The sequence below is a fragment of the Ranitomeya variabilis genome, chromosome 1, assembly GCF_051348905.1.
Source record: "Ranitomeya variabilis isolate aRanVar5 chromosome 1, aRanVar5.hap1, whole genome shotgun sequence".
NCBI classification, from domain to species: domain Eukaryota; kingdom Metazoa; phylum Chordata; class Amphibia; order Anura; family Dendrobatidae; genus Ranitomeya; species Ranitomeya variabilis.
Window position 1 is genome coordinate 392,561,162 of NC_135232.1, and position 15,637 is coordinate 392,576,798.

General features: G+C 41.0%; 1 protein-coding gene across 2 annotated transcripts in view; it reads left to right on the forward strand.

Annotated features, from left to right (window-relative positions):
- LOC143761249 (cytochrome P450 2J4-like) overlaps positions 1–15,637 on the forward strand; it is a 64,308-nt gene that overhangs the window by 14,547 nt on the left and 34,124 nt on the right. Inside the window, exons 4-7 of one of the 2 annotated variants that reach the window (XM_077249090.1) lie at positions 6,617–6,777; positions 8,927–9,103; positions 9,587–9,728; positions 11,958–12,166. In XM_077249090.1, the coding sequence (XP_077105205.1) occupies positions 6,617–6,777; positions 8,927–9,103; positions 9,587–9,728; positions 11,958–12,166 (689 nt within the window). The remainder of the gene's footprint in view (positions 1–6,616; positions 6,778–8,926; positions 9,104–9,586; positions 9,729–11,957; positions 12,167–15,637) is intronic. The other variant, XM_077249091.1, reaches the window with a different exon arrangement.

The window sequence follows — 15,637 nt, forward strand, 5'->3', positions numbered from 1 at the left end:
CACAGCTGCATTAGCAGAGTTCCTGTCTGTAAAATATTTTAACCCCTTCAGATGGATTTACCTCGTGGGACGTGACAGATCATCGGAAGGTATGTATATTGTTGGTTTATTATTTTTCAGATGGATTGAGAGAGCAATAAAATATTAAAACAACCTGTGTGTTTATTTCATTAAAATACTTTTTAATAATGTGTGTGTGCTTTTTTAACCCTTTCATACAATTGGATTAATAATGGATAGGTGTCATAATTCACGCCTCTCCATTATTAATCTGGCTTAATGTCACCTTACAATAGCAAGGTGACATTAACCCTTCATTACCCCATATCCCACAGCTACACAGGAGTGGGAAGAGAGAGGCCAAGTGCCAGAATAGGCGCATCTTCCAGATGTGCCTTTTCTGGAGTGGCTGGGGGCAGATGTTTGTAGCCAGGGGGGGGGCAATAACCATGGACCCTCTCCTGGCTATTAATATCTGCCCTCAGTCACTGGCTTTACCACTCTGTCGGAGAAAATTGCGCGGGAGCCCACGCTAATTTTTTCCGCGATTTAACCCTTTATTTTAAAAGCTACAGCGCCAAAATTTTGCACATACACACTACTAACATTTGTAGTGTGGAATATGCAAAAAAAGGGGGATATGACATGGTTTACTGCCCGTTTTTGGGTAACCTTGGTTTGGAGAGGAAAAAGATAGGAGACACGGTCAACACAACCAACACTAAAGTTTATTAATGTGAAACATTATTTTCATTGTAGAAAATTACTGGTACAGATAAAGATACAACAGGACATTTACACAACATTGTCCTGCCATGACACCCGTCCAATATCTGAATCAAAATAAGCAGCAAATTGGTCCCGCATGAGACCAATGGCTGCAGTTGACCGCAGCGGGTGATGCTGGAAATTAGGCAGAGGGTGTGCAACTGGTTCATCCAGTTCAATGTGGGGTCGTTCCTTAGTAATTATGTAATTGTGGAGAACCACACAGGCTTTGACCACCTCGTCAACTGTTTCCACTTTTAGATTTATGGCTGATGCAAGAATGCGCCATTTAGCGACCAGAATGCCAAAGGTACACTCTACTGTTCTTCGGGCCCTGGTCAGTCTGTAATTAAAGATCCTTCTAGTGTGGTCCAAGTCACGACTGGAATAGGGCTTCAGTAGATTTTCACACATCTGGAAGGCCTTATCCCCAACCATAACAAATGGCAGCGATGGGCCTTGAGTGTTGGGGAGAGGCTGTGGAGGGGGAAAATTAAAATTGTTCCCATACACACACCGGCCCATATCCGAGCTCTTGAAAGTCTGGGAATCGTTGCCACGGCCAAAAGCTCCAATGTCCACGGCGATGAAGCGACAGTCCGCATCAGCTATTGCCATGAGCACTACAGAAAAATATTTCTTGTAGTTGAAAAACTCCGATCCGGTTCTGGAAGGTTTGATAATGCGGATGTGCTTTCCATCCACCTCTCCTAAACAGTTGGGGAAATCACACACATTCCAGAATTTTACAGCAATTTCACACCACATGTCCGTGGTGGGTAGTGGTATAAACTCATCACGGAGTGCATTCCATATAGCCCGACAGGTGTCCACAACTATTCCGGACAGGGTGGATATTCCAAGCCGGTATTGGAAGTGGAGGGAAGATAAACTCTCCCCTGTGGCAAGAAATCTAGAAGAAAAACACAAACAAAAAACAACATTACAATCGACTCTTTTTATGGTGTGGTTCAAAAATGAAAAAAAAAAAAAAACATGTCAGAATAACCAAAATTTGGACTGTCATTGGTTTAGATTTTGAACGTACCTTAATGTCACCAGCAGACATTCCTCGGTGGAATCGCTCTACGGAGCTGGGTGTCCTGTCGCCGTATGGCTCCTTGGACACGAGACAGCAAATCCCGGAACGATTCTTGCGACATTGTCGTGTACTCCTGGAATTTCTCCGGGTTGGCATTCAGCTCGGCATAGAGCGTGTGATAGGCTCCACGCCTCTCACGCACTTCAATAATCGGGTGCCTCCAAAAACGCCTACGTTGTCTCCTCCATCTTTCGCGGTTTCGGTCTTGCTTCCAAGCAAAAGCACAGGCCAGAAACATCTTGAAGCTGAAATCCAGGTTGAAATAAAAGCTCTCCATGCGAAGATCCATCATGACACAGGATACAGTAGCAAGCTGTTAAAATTTAAGTAGCCGTAGGGTCTATATATAGAGAGCCCATCATATACGCCCTCTGTAGTCCCATTGGTGGTGTCTGGTTATCTTGTTTTTGCTATTGTGAAATTTCTCTTCTTGCGCAAAAAAAAACGCAAACGCATGAAAAAACGCATGTAAACGCGGTCAAACGCTGCGTTTTTTTAAACGCATGTGTTAACGAATGCGTCTAAAAAACGCTGTGTTTGTACACGTTTACATGCGTTTTTTCATGTGTTTGCAGATGCGTTTAAAACGCTGCAGATCAAAACGCAAGTGTGAAACCAGCCTAAGATAGCATACTAGTCAAAACTGTGACTATAAGGCCATATTCACATGTTCAGTATTTGGTCAGTATTTTACATCAGTATCTTGATGTACAATAACAAATTGTATTGTGGTACTGTGTCAGCCAGAAAAATTGATGTGAATACTTTTCTGCGCAATGATGACAGAAGTATTCTAGGAGTGATACATTTATTGGCTAACCAGAAAATAATATGTTTGCAAATACATCAGTGTCTCTAAGCCAAAACCAGCAGTGGGTGATAAATACAGAAGTGGTAACTTGTGTCTATTATACTTTTCCTCTGATTGTTCCACTTTTTGATTTGGATGAAAAATACTAATGTAGAATACTGACCAAATACTGAACGTGTGAACATGGCCTAAAGGCTGAGTCACACATAACGATATCGTTAACAATATTGTTGCAACGTCACGCTTTTGGTGACGTAGCAACGATCCCGCTAACGATCTCGTTATGTGTGACAGCGACCAATGATCAGGCCCCTGCTGGGAGATCGTTGGTCGATGGGAATGATCAGGACCTTTTTTTGGTCGCTGATCACCCGCTGTCATCGCTGGATCGGCGTGTGTGACGCCGATCCAGCGATGTGTTCACCGCGCTTAGTAACCCGATATTTACCCTGGTTACCATTGTAAAAGTAAAAAAAAAAAAACACTACATACTCACATTCTGATGTCTGTCACGTCCCCCGGCGTCCACAGGGTTAAAACTACTTTCGGCAAGAGCGCTGTTAATGCACGCGCTGCTGCCAAGAGCTTCCCTGCACTGAATGTGTCAGCGTCGGCCGTAAAGCAGAGCACAGCGGTGACATCACCGCTGTTACTGCCGCCGCTGACACATTCAGTACAGGGAAACTCTGAGCAGCAGCGCGTGCATTAACAGCGCTCTTGCCGAAAGCAGTTTTAACCCTGTGGACGCCGGGGGACGTGACAGACATCAGAATGTGAGTATGTAGTGTTTTTTTTTTTTACTTTTACAATGGTAACCAGGGTAAATATCGGGTTACTAAGCGCGGCCCTGCACTTAGTAACCCGATGTTTACCCTGGTTACCCGGGTGCTGCAGGGGGACTTCGGCATCGTTGAAGACAGTTTCAACTATGCCGAAGTCGTTCCCCTGATCGTTGGTCGCTGGAGAGAGCTGTCTGTGTGACAGCTCCCCAGCGACCACACAATGACTTACCAACGATCACTGCCAGGTCGTATCGCTGGTCGTGATCGTTGGTAAGTCGTTTAGTGTAACGGTACCTTAAGGCCAAGTATTTTTCGGTCTTAGTGCTGTTGTGAAAAAATTAACATCACACAGACATCAAATGTTTAGATGAGCTTTTTTTTTTGACAGACCAAATGTGAGTGTTAAAAAAAAATGCAGCATGCACTAGTTTTTTCCATGTGTTTGATGAGACTCACCTATTCAAGTCTATAGGCACGCAAAATACATCAGATCCCACATGGATCGACCGTACAGCATCTGATTTTTACAGATACGACATATGAAACTGTATTTGTTCTTGTTGAATTTAACAACTGCAGATGTATGAAATACAACCCCTGGCAAAATTACTTTCCTTAACCAAGCATAGGGAAAAAATTATGGAATCACTCAACTCTGAGGAAAAAATTATGGAATCATTCAACTCTGAGGAAAAAATTATGGAATCATGAAAAACAAACAAACAAACACTCCAAAACATCACTAGTATTTTGTTGCACCACCTCTGGCTTTTATAACAGCTTGCAGTCTCTGAGACATGGACTTAATGAGTGTCAAACAGTACTCTTCATCAATCTGGCTCCAACTTTCTCTGATTGCTTTTGCCAGATCAGCTTTGTAGGTTGGAGCCTTGTCATAGAACATTTTCTTCAACTTCCACCAAAGATTTTCAATTGGATTGAGATCCAGACTATTTGCAGGCCATGACATTGACCTTATGTGTCTTTTTTAAAGGAATGTTTTCACAGTTTTTGCTCTACGGCAGAATGCATTATCATCTTGAAAAATGATTTCATCATCCCCAAACATCCTTTCAATTGATGGGATAAGAAAAGTGTCCAAAATATCAACATAAACTTGTGCATTTATTGAAGATGTAATGACAGCCATCTCCCCAGTGCCTTTACCTGACACGCAGCCCTATATCATCAATGACTGTGGAAATTTGCATGTTCTCCTCAGGCAGTCATCTTTATAAATCTCATTGGAATGGCACCAAACAAAAGTTCCAGCATCATCACCTTGCCCAATGCAGATTCGCGATTCATCACTGAATATGACTTTCATCCAGTCATCCACAGTCCACCATTGCTTTTCCTTAGCCCATTGTAACCTTGCTTTTTTTTCTGTTTAGGTGTTAATGATGGCTTGTGTTTAGCTTTTCTGTATGTAAATCCCATTTCCTTTAGGCGGTTTCTTACAGTTCGGTCACAGATGTTGACTCCAGTTTCCACCCATTCGTTCCTCACTTGGTTTGTTGTGCATTTCCTGTTTTGAAAACATATTGCTTGAAGTTTCCGGTCTTGACGCTTTGATGTCTTCCTTGGTCTACCAGTGTGTTTGCCTTTAACAACCTTCCCATGCTGTTTGTATTTGGTCCAGATTTTAGACACAGCTGACTGTGAACAGCCAACATCTTTTGCAACATTGCGTGATGATTTACCCTCTTTTAAGAGTTTGATAATCCTCTCCTTTGTTTCAATTGACATCTCTCGTGTTGGAGACATGATCCATGTCAGTCCACTTGGTGCAACAGCTCTCCAAGGTGTGATCACTCCTTTTTAGATGCAGACTAATGAGCAGATCTAATTTGATGCAGGGGTTATTTTTGAGTATGAAAATTTACAGGGTGATTCCATAATTTTTTCCTCAGAATTGATTGATTCCATAATTTTCCCCTATGCTTGGTTAAAAAAAGTAACCATTACTGACTACCACATGTTTTGTTCTTGATTTCTTTTAGTGTTTCTTAAAGCCTTAAAGTGTTTCTTTTTTACAAAATTAAACAACTTAATCAACATCCTCCAAGGCCGGTGATTCCATAATTTTTGCCAGGGGTTGTACAGACGCCATACGAATAGCATTTGGATGACAATTACAACAAAAATAGTTAATTTTTCTGGATGAAAATTGGCTGATTTTATTTTTAATTTTTATACGCTAGTGTGAACTTAGTCGAAAGGGACTACTGCTCCACTCTATCTGTAACATGATAGAAAATGATGAGAACTTGCTGTTACCGCATTATGAGAACTCGGTAGCACAAAGGTGAAATTTTGAGGGAAATGTGATGTACATGAAAATATTGAAAATTGTCGAGTTCTAATTTTGCATTGCTAGTTTATACAAAATATTGAACATGATTTGCTATGTGCCAGCAGCATGGTGCCGAGTCTTTAGGGGCTATTGATGTATATTTTTTAGTATCTGACAGTAATAGCTGTATGCATGATCACACAGAGAATGCTGAGAATATCTTCTAGATTTGTAATACTTAATAAAATCATACTTTTTAATAACATTTAATCCATCTTTAACATGTTGTCAATCAAATATGTCAAATGAAGTGTCAATTCAGTGGAAGCATGACAGCAAGAAGTCTCAAACATATATATCACTGCCATTCATTCCAATAGGAGGAGACAGGCAAGCTCCCCCAAAAAAGGTTAGTCACATATTGGGCATACATTCCATACTCTATGAGTATCCACATCTATCTTGGGAATGTTGTCACCAGGAAAAGAGATGTGGTGACACCGGCATTGCTCTTTCCATTCACCTGTATAGGAGTTCCATAAATTTCAGAGCAACCGCACAAGCAATTTTCAGAACCCCCAAACAAATTAGTAGGTGCATAGTTATCTTCCTCTCCCAATGTTGTGGAATAGGGCCTCGTTATCAAGATAAGCCTGGGTCCCTTTGGTCGGTCCTGCATCGATCTGATAATCAAATGTCCAAGATGGCACAATAACTTTAAATTCAGAAGCTTTTGACACATCTGAATAATGTATGAAATATGATGCTGAAATATTTTAAAACATGATCGTCTATACTATAAATTTGTGTAGTATGTTGTCACGCCTAAAAGCTTAATGTTTTTCTTCTGCTTATAGGTAAACCAATGGATGTGTCAAACTTCATTATACATTCTGTTGCAAACGTCATTTGTGCAGTTGTTTTTGGGCACCGTTTCCCCATTGATGATCCATCGTTCCAAAAACTGGTATCAATAAATCAACAAATGATTGAGGGCTTTGCCTCTAAGTTTGGAATAGTAAGTCAAATTGCCTATCTAGAATTATCAATGTACTTTACATGGTTATTCCCATCTAAGACATTTATAGCACATTCATCTCCATAGGATATTCCATAAATATTCTATTTTCTATATTCTATAAATGTCTAACATGGATAAAAAACATTAAAAGGAATAGAAAACCCCTGACATCAGCCTACAGAGCAGTAGGTGTCAACTCAACCATCAAATTTCCATATACTGTACAACACTTCACCCAGGCAATGTCAATAGTTTTTACTAACAACTGCAGTTGTATCTGTTAATTTCTCTATATATTTTATGTGGATATATTGGGACAAATAAAAAATAAAATAAATAAATAAAAATAGATTTATATACATTTTGATTTAATAGATAATCTCAGAATAGATATCTTAGATATGTAAAAATATATATATATATGTATTTTAAAAAAAATCACAATATAAATTAAAAAATGTACATACAGTGGAGAAAAAAGGAGTCACTTACAGAAAACGTTTGACCTCTGTCATTGCCAATGAAGGATATATAACAAAATATTGATATGAACTTTTGTTAATGATCAAATACTTATTTTCCACCATAATTTGCAAAATAAATCTTGCAAAAGCAGGCAAGTTGATTTTCTGGATTTGTTTTCTCATTTTGACTCTCATAGTTGTGGTCTACCTATGATGTCAATTACAAGCCTCTCCCATCTTTTTAAGTTGGAGAACTTGCACAATTGGTGGCTGACTAAATACTTTTTTACCCCACTGTATTACCACATAAAGTAACAGTGGTCAGGATTGTAAAATTTTTGACCTGGTCATTAAGGTGAAAACAGGCTCAGTTGAAGGGGTTAATTCATCATGGGCTCAGCTTATATCATAGAGGAGTCATATGAATTTGCTTCTGCAGGGGTGCATATGAGGTATATACTGACTTACAAAATTATATTATATGAACCAACGTTTTGGGACACACCAATTCTTCATTCAGTCCCATTTCCACAGGTGTATAAAATCCAGCCTTTAATAACATTTTGGAAAGAAAGGATCATTCTAAAGGATTCACTCAATTTGAGTGTGGCCCTACAATAGGATGCCACTATTGCAACAAGTTATTACTTTAAATTTTTTGCCTCTTAAATATTGCACAATCAATTATGAGCTGTGCTATTGCAATGTTGAAATGTTTAGGAACCATACAAACTCAGTCACAAAGTGGCAGATCAAGTAAAGTTACAGAACCAGGTCACTGACTGCTGAGGCGCATAGTGCATAAAGTGCAGAGTCTAAACCTCATCTGCCACTAACATCATCACAAAACTATATCGAGAGCTTCATGGCATGAGTTTCCATGGCCAAGCATCTAACATGCAAGCCTTACATCACCAAGCACAATGCCAAGTATGAGACTCTGGAGCAGTGGACATTTCTTCTGTGGAGTGACGAATCACGGCAACCGAGTGGATGAGACTGGGTTAGGTGAATGCCAGGAGAATGTTACCTGCCCAAATTGTGAAGATTCTTCAAAGAGAGATAATAATATGGGGTTGGTTTTCTGATGTTGGCCTAGACCTCTTAATTACAGTAAAGAGAAATCTTAATGCTTCAACATAATAAGACATTTTGGACAATTATGTGCTTCCAACTTTTTGGGAACGTTTTGGAGGAGCATTGTTTTCTCCAGCATGACTGTGCCCAAGTGCACAAAGCAAGGTCCATAAAGACATGGCTGGGCAGTTTGGTGTTTTAGAACATGACTGGCTCACATAGAAACGTGGCATTAAGCCCATCTAGTATCTTTAGGATCAACTAGAATAAAGATTGCAAGTAGGACAGTCGTCCAACATCAGGGTCTGACCTCACAAATGTTCTTCTTCTGAAAGGGCAAATATTGCCACAGACAGTCCAAAGTCTTCCCACAAGCTGCGAAGGTGGGACTAACATCATGTTAATTTTCTATAGTTTTATAATAGCTCCTGTAGGTGTAATGTGTATGGCCTTAATATTTTTATCCATATAGTGTACAAAATTTAATGCAGATGCTATACACATCTATCGAGAGGGGTAAGAATGTTCTGTGGCATTGTAGCCATCACATCATCCTGTCCATGGTTATTCATAATACTACTGATGTCAATGGTTTTGTTACACAGCTTTATGATGCATTTCCTTGGCTGATGAAGTGCTTACCAGGCTCCCATCAGGAAATGTTTAAAAATCGAGACTATATTTACAATTTTGTAAGAAATGAAATAAGAATTCACCAACAAAATGAATCGCCGGAGGAGCCTAACGATCTCATACACCACTATTTGGCGCAGATTGCCAAGGTATGTAAATGACAATTTGATCTGATTTAAATATGTCTCATCTGCCAGAAAATTCAGTCTACCAAAACAGAATGGTTGTGCCATGTCCACAGGCATCTGAAAGACAACTACTTTACATGGAATAGGAAGGTTTTATTTTAGGACAATTACAACGGATGGTGTAAATGGATACACCAGACCAATTTCAGAATCTGAAACATTGGTCAGAAATCTGTATGTTGAAATGCAGCATAAGAGGAGCTGCAATACCAGACACAGTCTACAGACAGGTGTAGAGTTATTTTGGGGGAAAGAAGCAGGTTTTTTCTTAACCTTGGAAACCCACTTTAGGGTCAGTCCTGATAAAAATGGCTAGAATAAGATTATTTATATGGGTTTCTCTTGATATGCAGTATTGTGACTGACAATATCACTGTATATTTCACATAATAATGCACTCCATGCATTGTATACTAGTCATTAAAAATGTATTTTTCCTTCCAGACCAGTGGTGATCCTAACTCCACATTTGATATTTCAAATCTGCTTCAAGTATCAATGGAATTTTTCACTGCAGGAACTGAAACTACTGCCACCACCTTACAGTGGGCGATCATGCTCATGCTGGCTTACCCTGATATACAAGGTGTGTAATCGTGGACCGTGGTCCAATTGAAATAGATTTGATACCATAACGAAACTAACTTTGCTACGTAGTACTGTTGTGAAAAATAAGGCACATGTCCATTAAGTTCAAGCGTGGGCTGAAAAGGGACTCAGTCTGCCCTAAACAGCAGATTGTCCCTCCAGATCCTGAGTGTCTATCGGCAGAACCACCTACAGAACAAGAATTGTACACATATACATAAGTATTTGTTATTTTTTTTTCTACAAACATCTAAGCCTTTTTGAAACCATTGATGGTTCAGGATGTGACCAGCTGCTAATACAAGCTGTTACACAGATAACTAGCTCTTACTATAACGAAGCTTTGGGATTGAACCTTTTTCGTGTTTTTTTTTTTAGGAAGTTTTACTTGAAATAGCATTTAACCATACTTTTTAGAAGGGCCGTTTATGTACATACCGTAGTAATAATGACCCACACTTCCCCATTTCCCTTTGAGGTCTCTTCTCAAGACTAGGGATGAGTAAATTTGTTTGGAAAACAATCTCCAAACATAAGTTCAGCACAAATATGGCACATTTGGATTCGTGATCGGAAACACAAGCAAAATTTTATAAAATCGGGAAAAATTGGTAACATTCGGTAAAAAGTGCGGGAAAATATTTGTGTTGCCACAAAAGTATTTTCAGCACTTTAGCAGTGATAATGGTGGTGTATCATGAGTGTTTGGCACGTGTTTGATGAGGGGAGGGGGGTTGCAGAGCTCAGAGTCGTGGCGTTCTTGTAAGCAGTCATTTTTTTTTCTAACATTATGTGTGCACATTGCGGCTAGCCAATCAGGGTGCAGAAAGCACCCACAATGTCCTGACGAAATGGCTTGTGTCATTGGCTGATCAAATCACATGTCCTCTTCATATAAATAGCTGACATCTTGTTTTAGTGCCATTTTGACACTGTAACAGCGCAGAGAGGATACTCCTGACGCTGGCACTGTTAACAGCAAGATTTTAGCTAGTTAGGAGGTTGTATATCAGTCAGATAGTGTAGTGAGCTACTGTCCAGTGTGGCTCTTAAATTTACCTTCCAGCATTTTTTTTCTTTTTTGGCCATTACTGAGGTCCACAGACAAAGCCAGCAGGGCACATGTCCTACAAGTGTTTTGTGCACTGCTTCTATTGTGCTCCATGCATGAGTATAGCATTCTAATTAATATTTTTTCACTAGCTAAATGTGAAACAGCCTGCTGTATCCCACGTTGTCATTTTGTGGCAGGAATATGAACCTGTCTGTAGACCTAAGGCACATTAAAAAAATGTATAACTTTTCAGTTGCAAAAAGTTAGACAACCCACCATATCACACTTTGTCATTAGGTTGGATTAAAATCAAGCTGTAGAGGCCTGATCCAGAGGCCACAAAAAATTCTTCTGTTATTAACGTCACCCAGTAAGGGACCTGACTTTAAAATAGTTTGTAACATCTAGTGTGTTATAGAGGCCTGAGCCATAGGCCACAAAAAATTATTCTGTTATTAATTAACGTCATATAATAAGGGACCTGACTTTAAAATAGTTTGTAGCATCTAGTGTGTTATAGAGGCCTGATCCATAGGCCACAAAAAATTCTTCTGTTCTTTACGTCATACAGTAAGAGACCTGACATTAAAATAGTTTGTAGCATCAAGTGAGTTATAGAGGACTGATCCATAGGCCACAAAAAATTATTCTGTTCCCAGTGTCATGCAGTAGGGAACCTGACTTTAAAATAGTTTGTAGTATCTAGTGTGTTATAGAGTCCTGATCCATAGGCCACAAAAAAATCTTCTGTTACTAACATTATACAGTAAGGGACCTGACTTTAAAAATTTTTGTAGCATAACTTCTTTGTCATACAGGCCTCATCCACACTCAAACAATTCTTTTTTCTGTGACTAACACGATGCAGCACGCCATATTTCAACTTTGAATTTACTATTGCTGAAATTCAGCTGTTTGCAGAGGTGGTGCAGAGTTTAAAATCTAATTTTTGGTTGTTAATACTGTGCTCCCAGGCTACCACACTATCTGAGCAACATGACTGGGAAAAAGCGAGTCCTTGGTGGAAGGGGAATTAGTCTTGGTGTTCAAGGTGTATGTTGGGTAGGTGGTAATGTTTGTGAAAGCACTAGTGAATCAACATCACGTCCTATGCAAAGACAACTGACAACTTATGTTACTGGACAGATTTACACCACTACCTTTCTTTGGCAGACTCACAGTGGTACACCTTGTTGATGATGCCCAGAAAGAACATGTACTCGAGTGGATGGCAAGTGCAGCTTCAAGTGGCCTCTCCTCGTCTTCCTCCATCTCAACATTACACCCAGTACAGTCCACAGAGGTGGAACCCAAATTCCCCTTCCTTCCCCACACGTCCCAACTATCCAACCGTTCAACTGACTGCATGGATCCACAAATGGGTGAGTCTGAAGAGCTGTTCACACATTCTATGCCATGTTCATCAGAAGTGTACTCAAAAGCTTTGCAGAGTCAAGAGCAGGAAATCTGCACCGATGCCCCGAGTTTTGTTTAGCTTGGATCCGGGGCAGGACGAAGTATGGTCTGAACAGCAGCCTGACCCTCATCATTACACATTAACCCCTTATGGGAAGGTAATCCCGATGAGACTCAGATATCGGAGGCTTACACAGACTGTACTGTGCTGTCAGGGCAAGAAGAGGAGGAGGGTGACTCCAAGGGAATGTGATAACACAGAGGATGATGATGATGATTTGTTAGATCCCAGTTGGCGTGAACATAGAGGCACACAGCTGAGTAGGTCATCTGAGGAGGAAGACGAGGAAGTTACGTTGCACTGTACGTTGCAGACACATAGTGATGCAGCCACGACGAGCAATGTATCCTCAGTCACAACTATGCCTGTGACCAGCAGCGTCTGTGGATCTGCAGCTCGTAAGGGTGGCAAGGGTTGCCTAGCCTGGGCCTTTTTTGACACTGCAAAAGATGATCCAACTCACGTAATCTGCCAACTTTGCAAAAAAAAAACTGAGTCGAGGTAAAATGTGCAATAATTTGACTACTACATGTATGAACCTTCACATGCGCAATTAACATGCTTTACTGTGGGTGTTGTGTCCTATGAATTGGAACAACTTGTTATGTATTTTCTATGTTATGCATTTCATTCTGCTGTTGCTAGAGAGAAGCTCTGCCCTTTGAAGTTTGTCCCTTTTTCTCTCCTGTAGTTGATGATGTTAGTTTTGTCCTCCCTACTTCCTCTTTATCAGTTTGCTGTAGCCATTTTGGATGTACATGTGTACATCTCTGTTTAGAATTACTCTTTCCACCTGCTGCATTGTACTTAAATAAAAGATTTCAGAGAAAATCAACTCTGTTTCTCCTGGACTCTTATTACAAGTCAGTGTGCCTGAGTTGGAACTATCTGAAGACGCATCACATGTGAGTACAACAATCCTACAGTTATCTAAGGGATTGATAGCTAAGGATTTAGAGACTAATACTGCCTTGAAGAGTCAGAATAGTGGAAAGAGTGGCCTGCCACCAAAAACAGTATACATCTTACAATCCAGAGAAAAGAACATTTATAAAGCTAATTGTGAAGACACAACAGCTTCATAGAGTCTGCAGACACTGCCTGTGCTGTTTATAAACAGCAACATTGTATGTGAGTTCTTCTGCAGCTAGGAGCAGAACAGCCCCACCTTTGCATTCCTGTGTACAATTGAAAAGACAGGGAGGATCTCTAATTCTCTGCCTGATTTACAAGAGCATAAAAAAGACATAGGATCTCACTCAGCCTTCAGTGAAAGATCCAAACACTTGACTAAACCTACATGGCAGATCAAAGATAATCTAGAAACCGTGACATCGTGAATAAAACAGAAGCAAAAATCGCGCAGATGTCGGAAGTGTCATCTCCCAAATCCAGGTCCACTAAGTACTCAAAGCACTCAACCAGATCAAGTGCATCAAAATTCTCTACCCTCAGTGAACAGCTTATAAGAGCGAGTGCCAAAGCGGAAACTACAAAAGTGCAAGCCGTCTTTGCCCAAAAGAAAGCAGAGATGGAAGACAAATCTGTACGCAAGAAAGCAGAGATGAAGGCAGACATGGAAGCTGAATCTGTACGCAAGAAGGCAGACATAGAAGCTGAATCTGAACGTAAGAAGGCGGAAATAGAAGTCCTAGAGAAGGAATGCGAACATGCCACAGCCAAGGCAAAGTTAAAGGTCTTTGAACAAGCTCTAAGTGGGAGTCAAGGGGACAGTATCAGCTTGTGTGAGATCGATACAGAAGACCCCCTTAAGCACACAAGAGACTATGTACTAAGCCAAAACAATGAACCTCCGACCACCAATAACGTTCCTGTCAGTTCCGACACTTCTCCAAGGCACCAAGATGCTGATCCACCTGCAGCTCCCAATCTTCAAGGTCTGTCCAAAGCACCACCAATGTCCAAACCTGAATCTCATTCACGCTCCAACACGCAGCCAAACACTGCACCTCAGCAAACTCCTTATGGATGATGTCTACATGCAACCTAATATGACGGCAAGTCACTATACCTCACCTATACCTTGACAACCGCATGGCTCCAACCTCGCATACGACAGAGACTGTATACACCAAACCGGTTGCTAGGTTAAACGCTTATGCCACTCCATACCTTCCCACATGAGCGAAGAAACTATAAGCAAAGCGAACATCACTACTCAGCCAGTGAGTGTGCTCCCAAAGTCAGAACAGACATGTCCGACTTTGCATGGTACGTGATTCACCAAGAACTCACCAACACCGGTCTCACAAAGTTCGACGACCAACCCAAAAACTACAGATGATGGAAGTGTGCCTTTAAAACCGCAACTAGTGACCTCAGCAATACTGCGGCTGAATAGCTGGACCTGCTGACCAGGTGTCTGGGACCATAATTCACAGAGCGAATCAAGAGACTCAGATCTGTTTACATCAGCGATCCAGCGGCTGGTCTCACGACAGCATGGGACAAACAAGGTTTCAGCGGTACTGAAGCCATAAAAGAAGCACTGCTCAAATAATTCCAGGATTTTCCTAAAATATCTGGCAAGGATGCTTCAAAATTCCAGGAAATCAGTGACCTGTGCTGTTCAAACTCCAGCTGGCCAAGGCAGACACGCATCTACCTGGCCTCAGCTACCTAGACACCGCACGTGGGGTGAAACCCATAGTCACCAAGCTGCCATATAACATGCAAGAAAGGTGGACTATGCTAGGGACAAGTTAAATAAAGGAACACCAGGTGTCATTTCCTCCATTCTCCTACTTCTGCGAGTTCATCAAAGACATTGCAGAGCATAATGCTGACCCAAGCTTCACCTGTGGAGAATCCACCGGCACAGCATCGGAAAAAAGACTGACGTTCTTCCCACACCAGCATCGGTTCTTGATGAGGGTGACAAGGGTGAAAGAGTCAAGAATCAAACCGCCAGTGTCCCATCAACAAGAAGCCATATCCAATGAAGAAATGTATCGGCTTCAGAAAGAAACAGCTCCAAGAGCACAAAGAGCTTCTAAAGAAGTTTGTAGTATGCTTCAGATGTTATGCTTCTACTGAACACCTTGCTAAGGACTGTAAGGTTACAATCAGGTGTATGGAGTGTGACAGCGAAGACCACATACAAGTGCTCCATCCATCCCAGCTTAACCCTACACCTACGCCTTCTCCTAGCACAAGCCATATCGGGGAGAGTACAGGCCAAGCAGCAAGTCATGTCGCAGTATCTTCTTCAAGCACAGAAGTCTGCGGAGAAGGTCTTTCGGACAAGTCTTGTGCGAAGATTTGCCTGGTAAGGGTATATCCCAAGGGTCACCCAGAGAAAGCCATGAAGGTGTATAGCATCCTGGACAATTAGAGCAACCGATCACTATCAAGG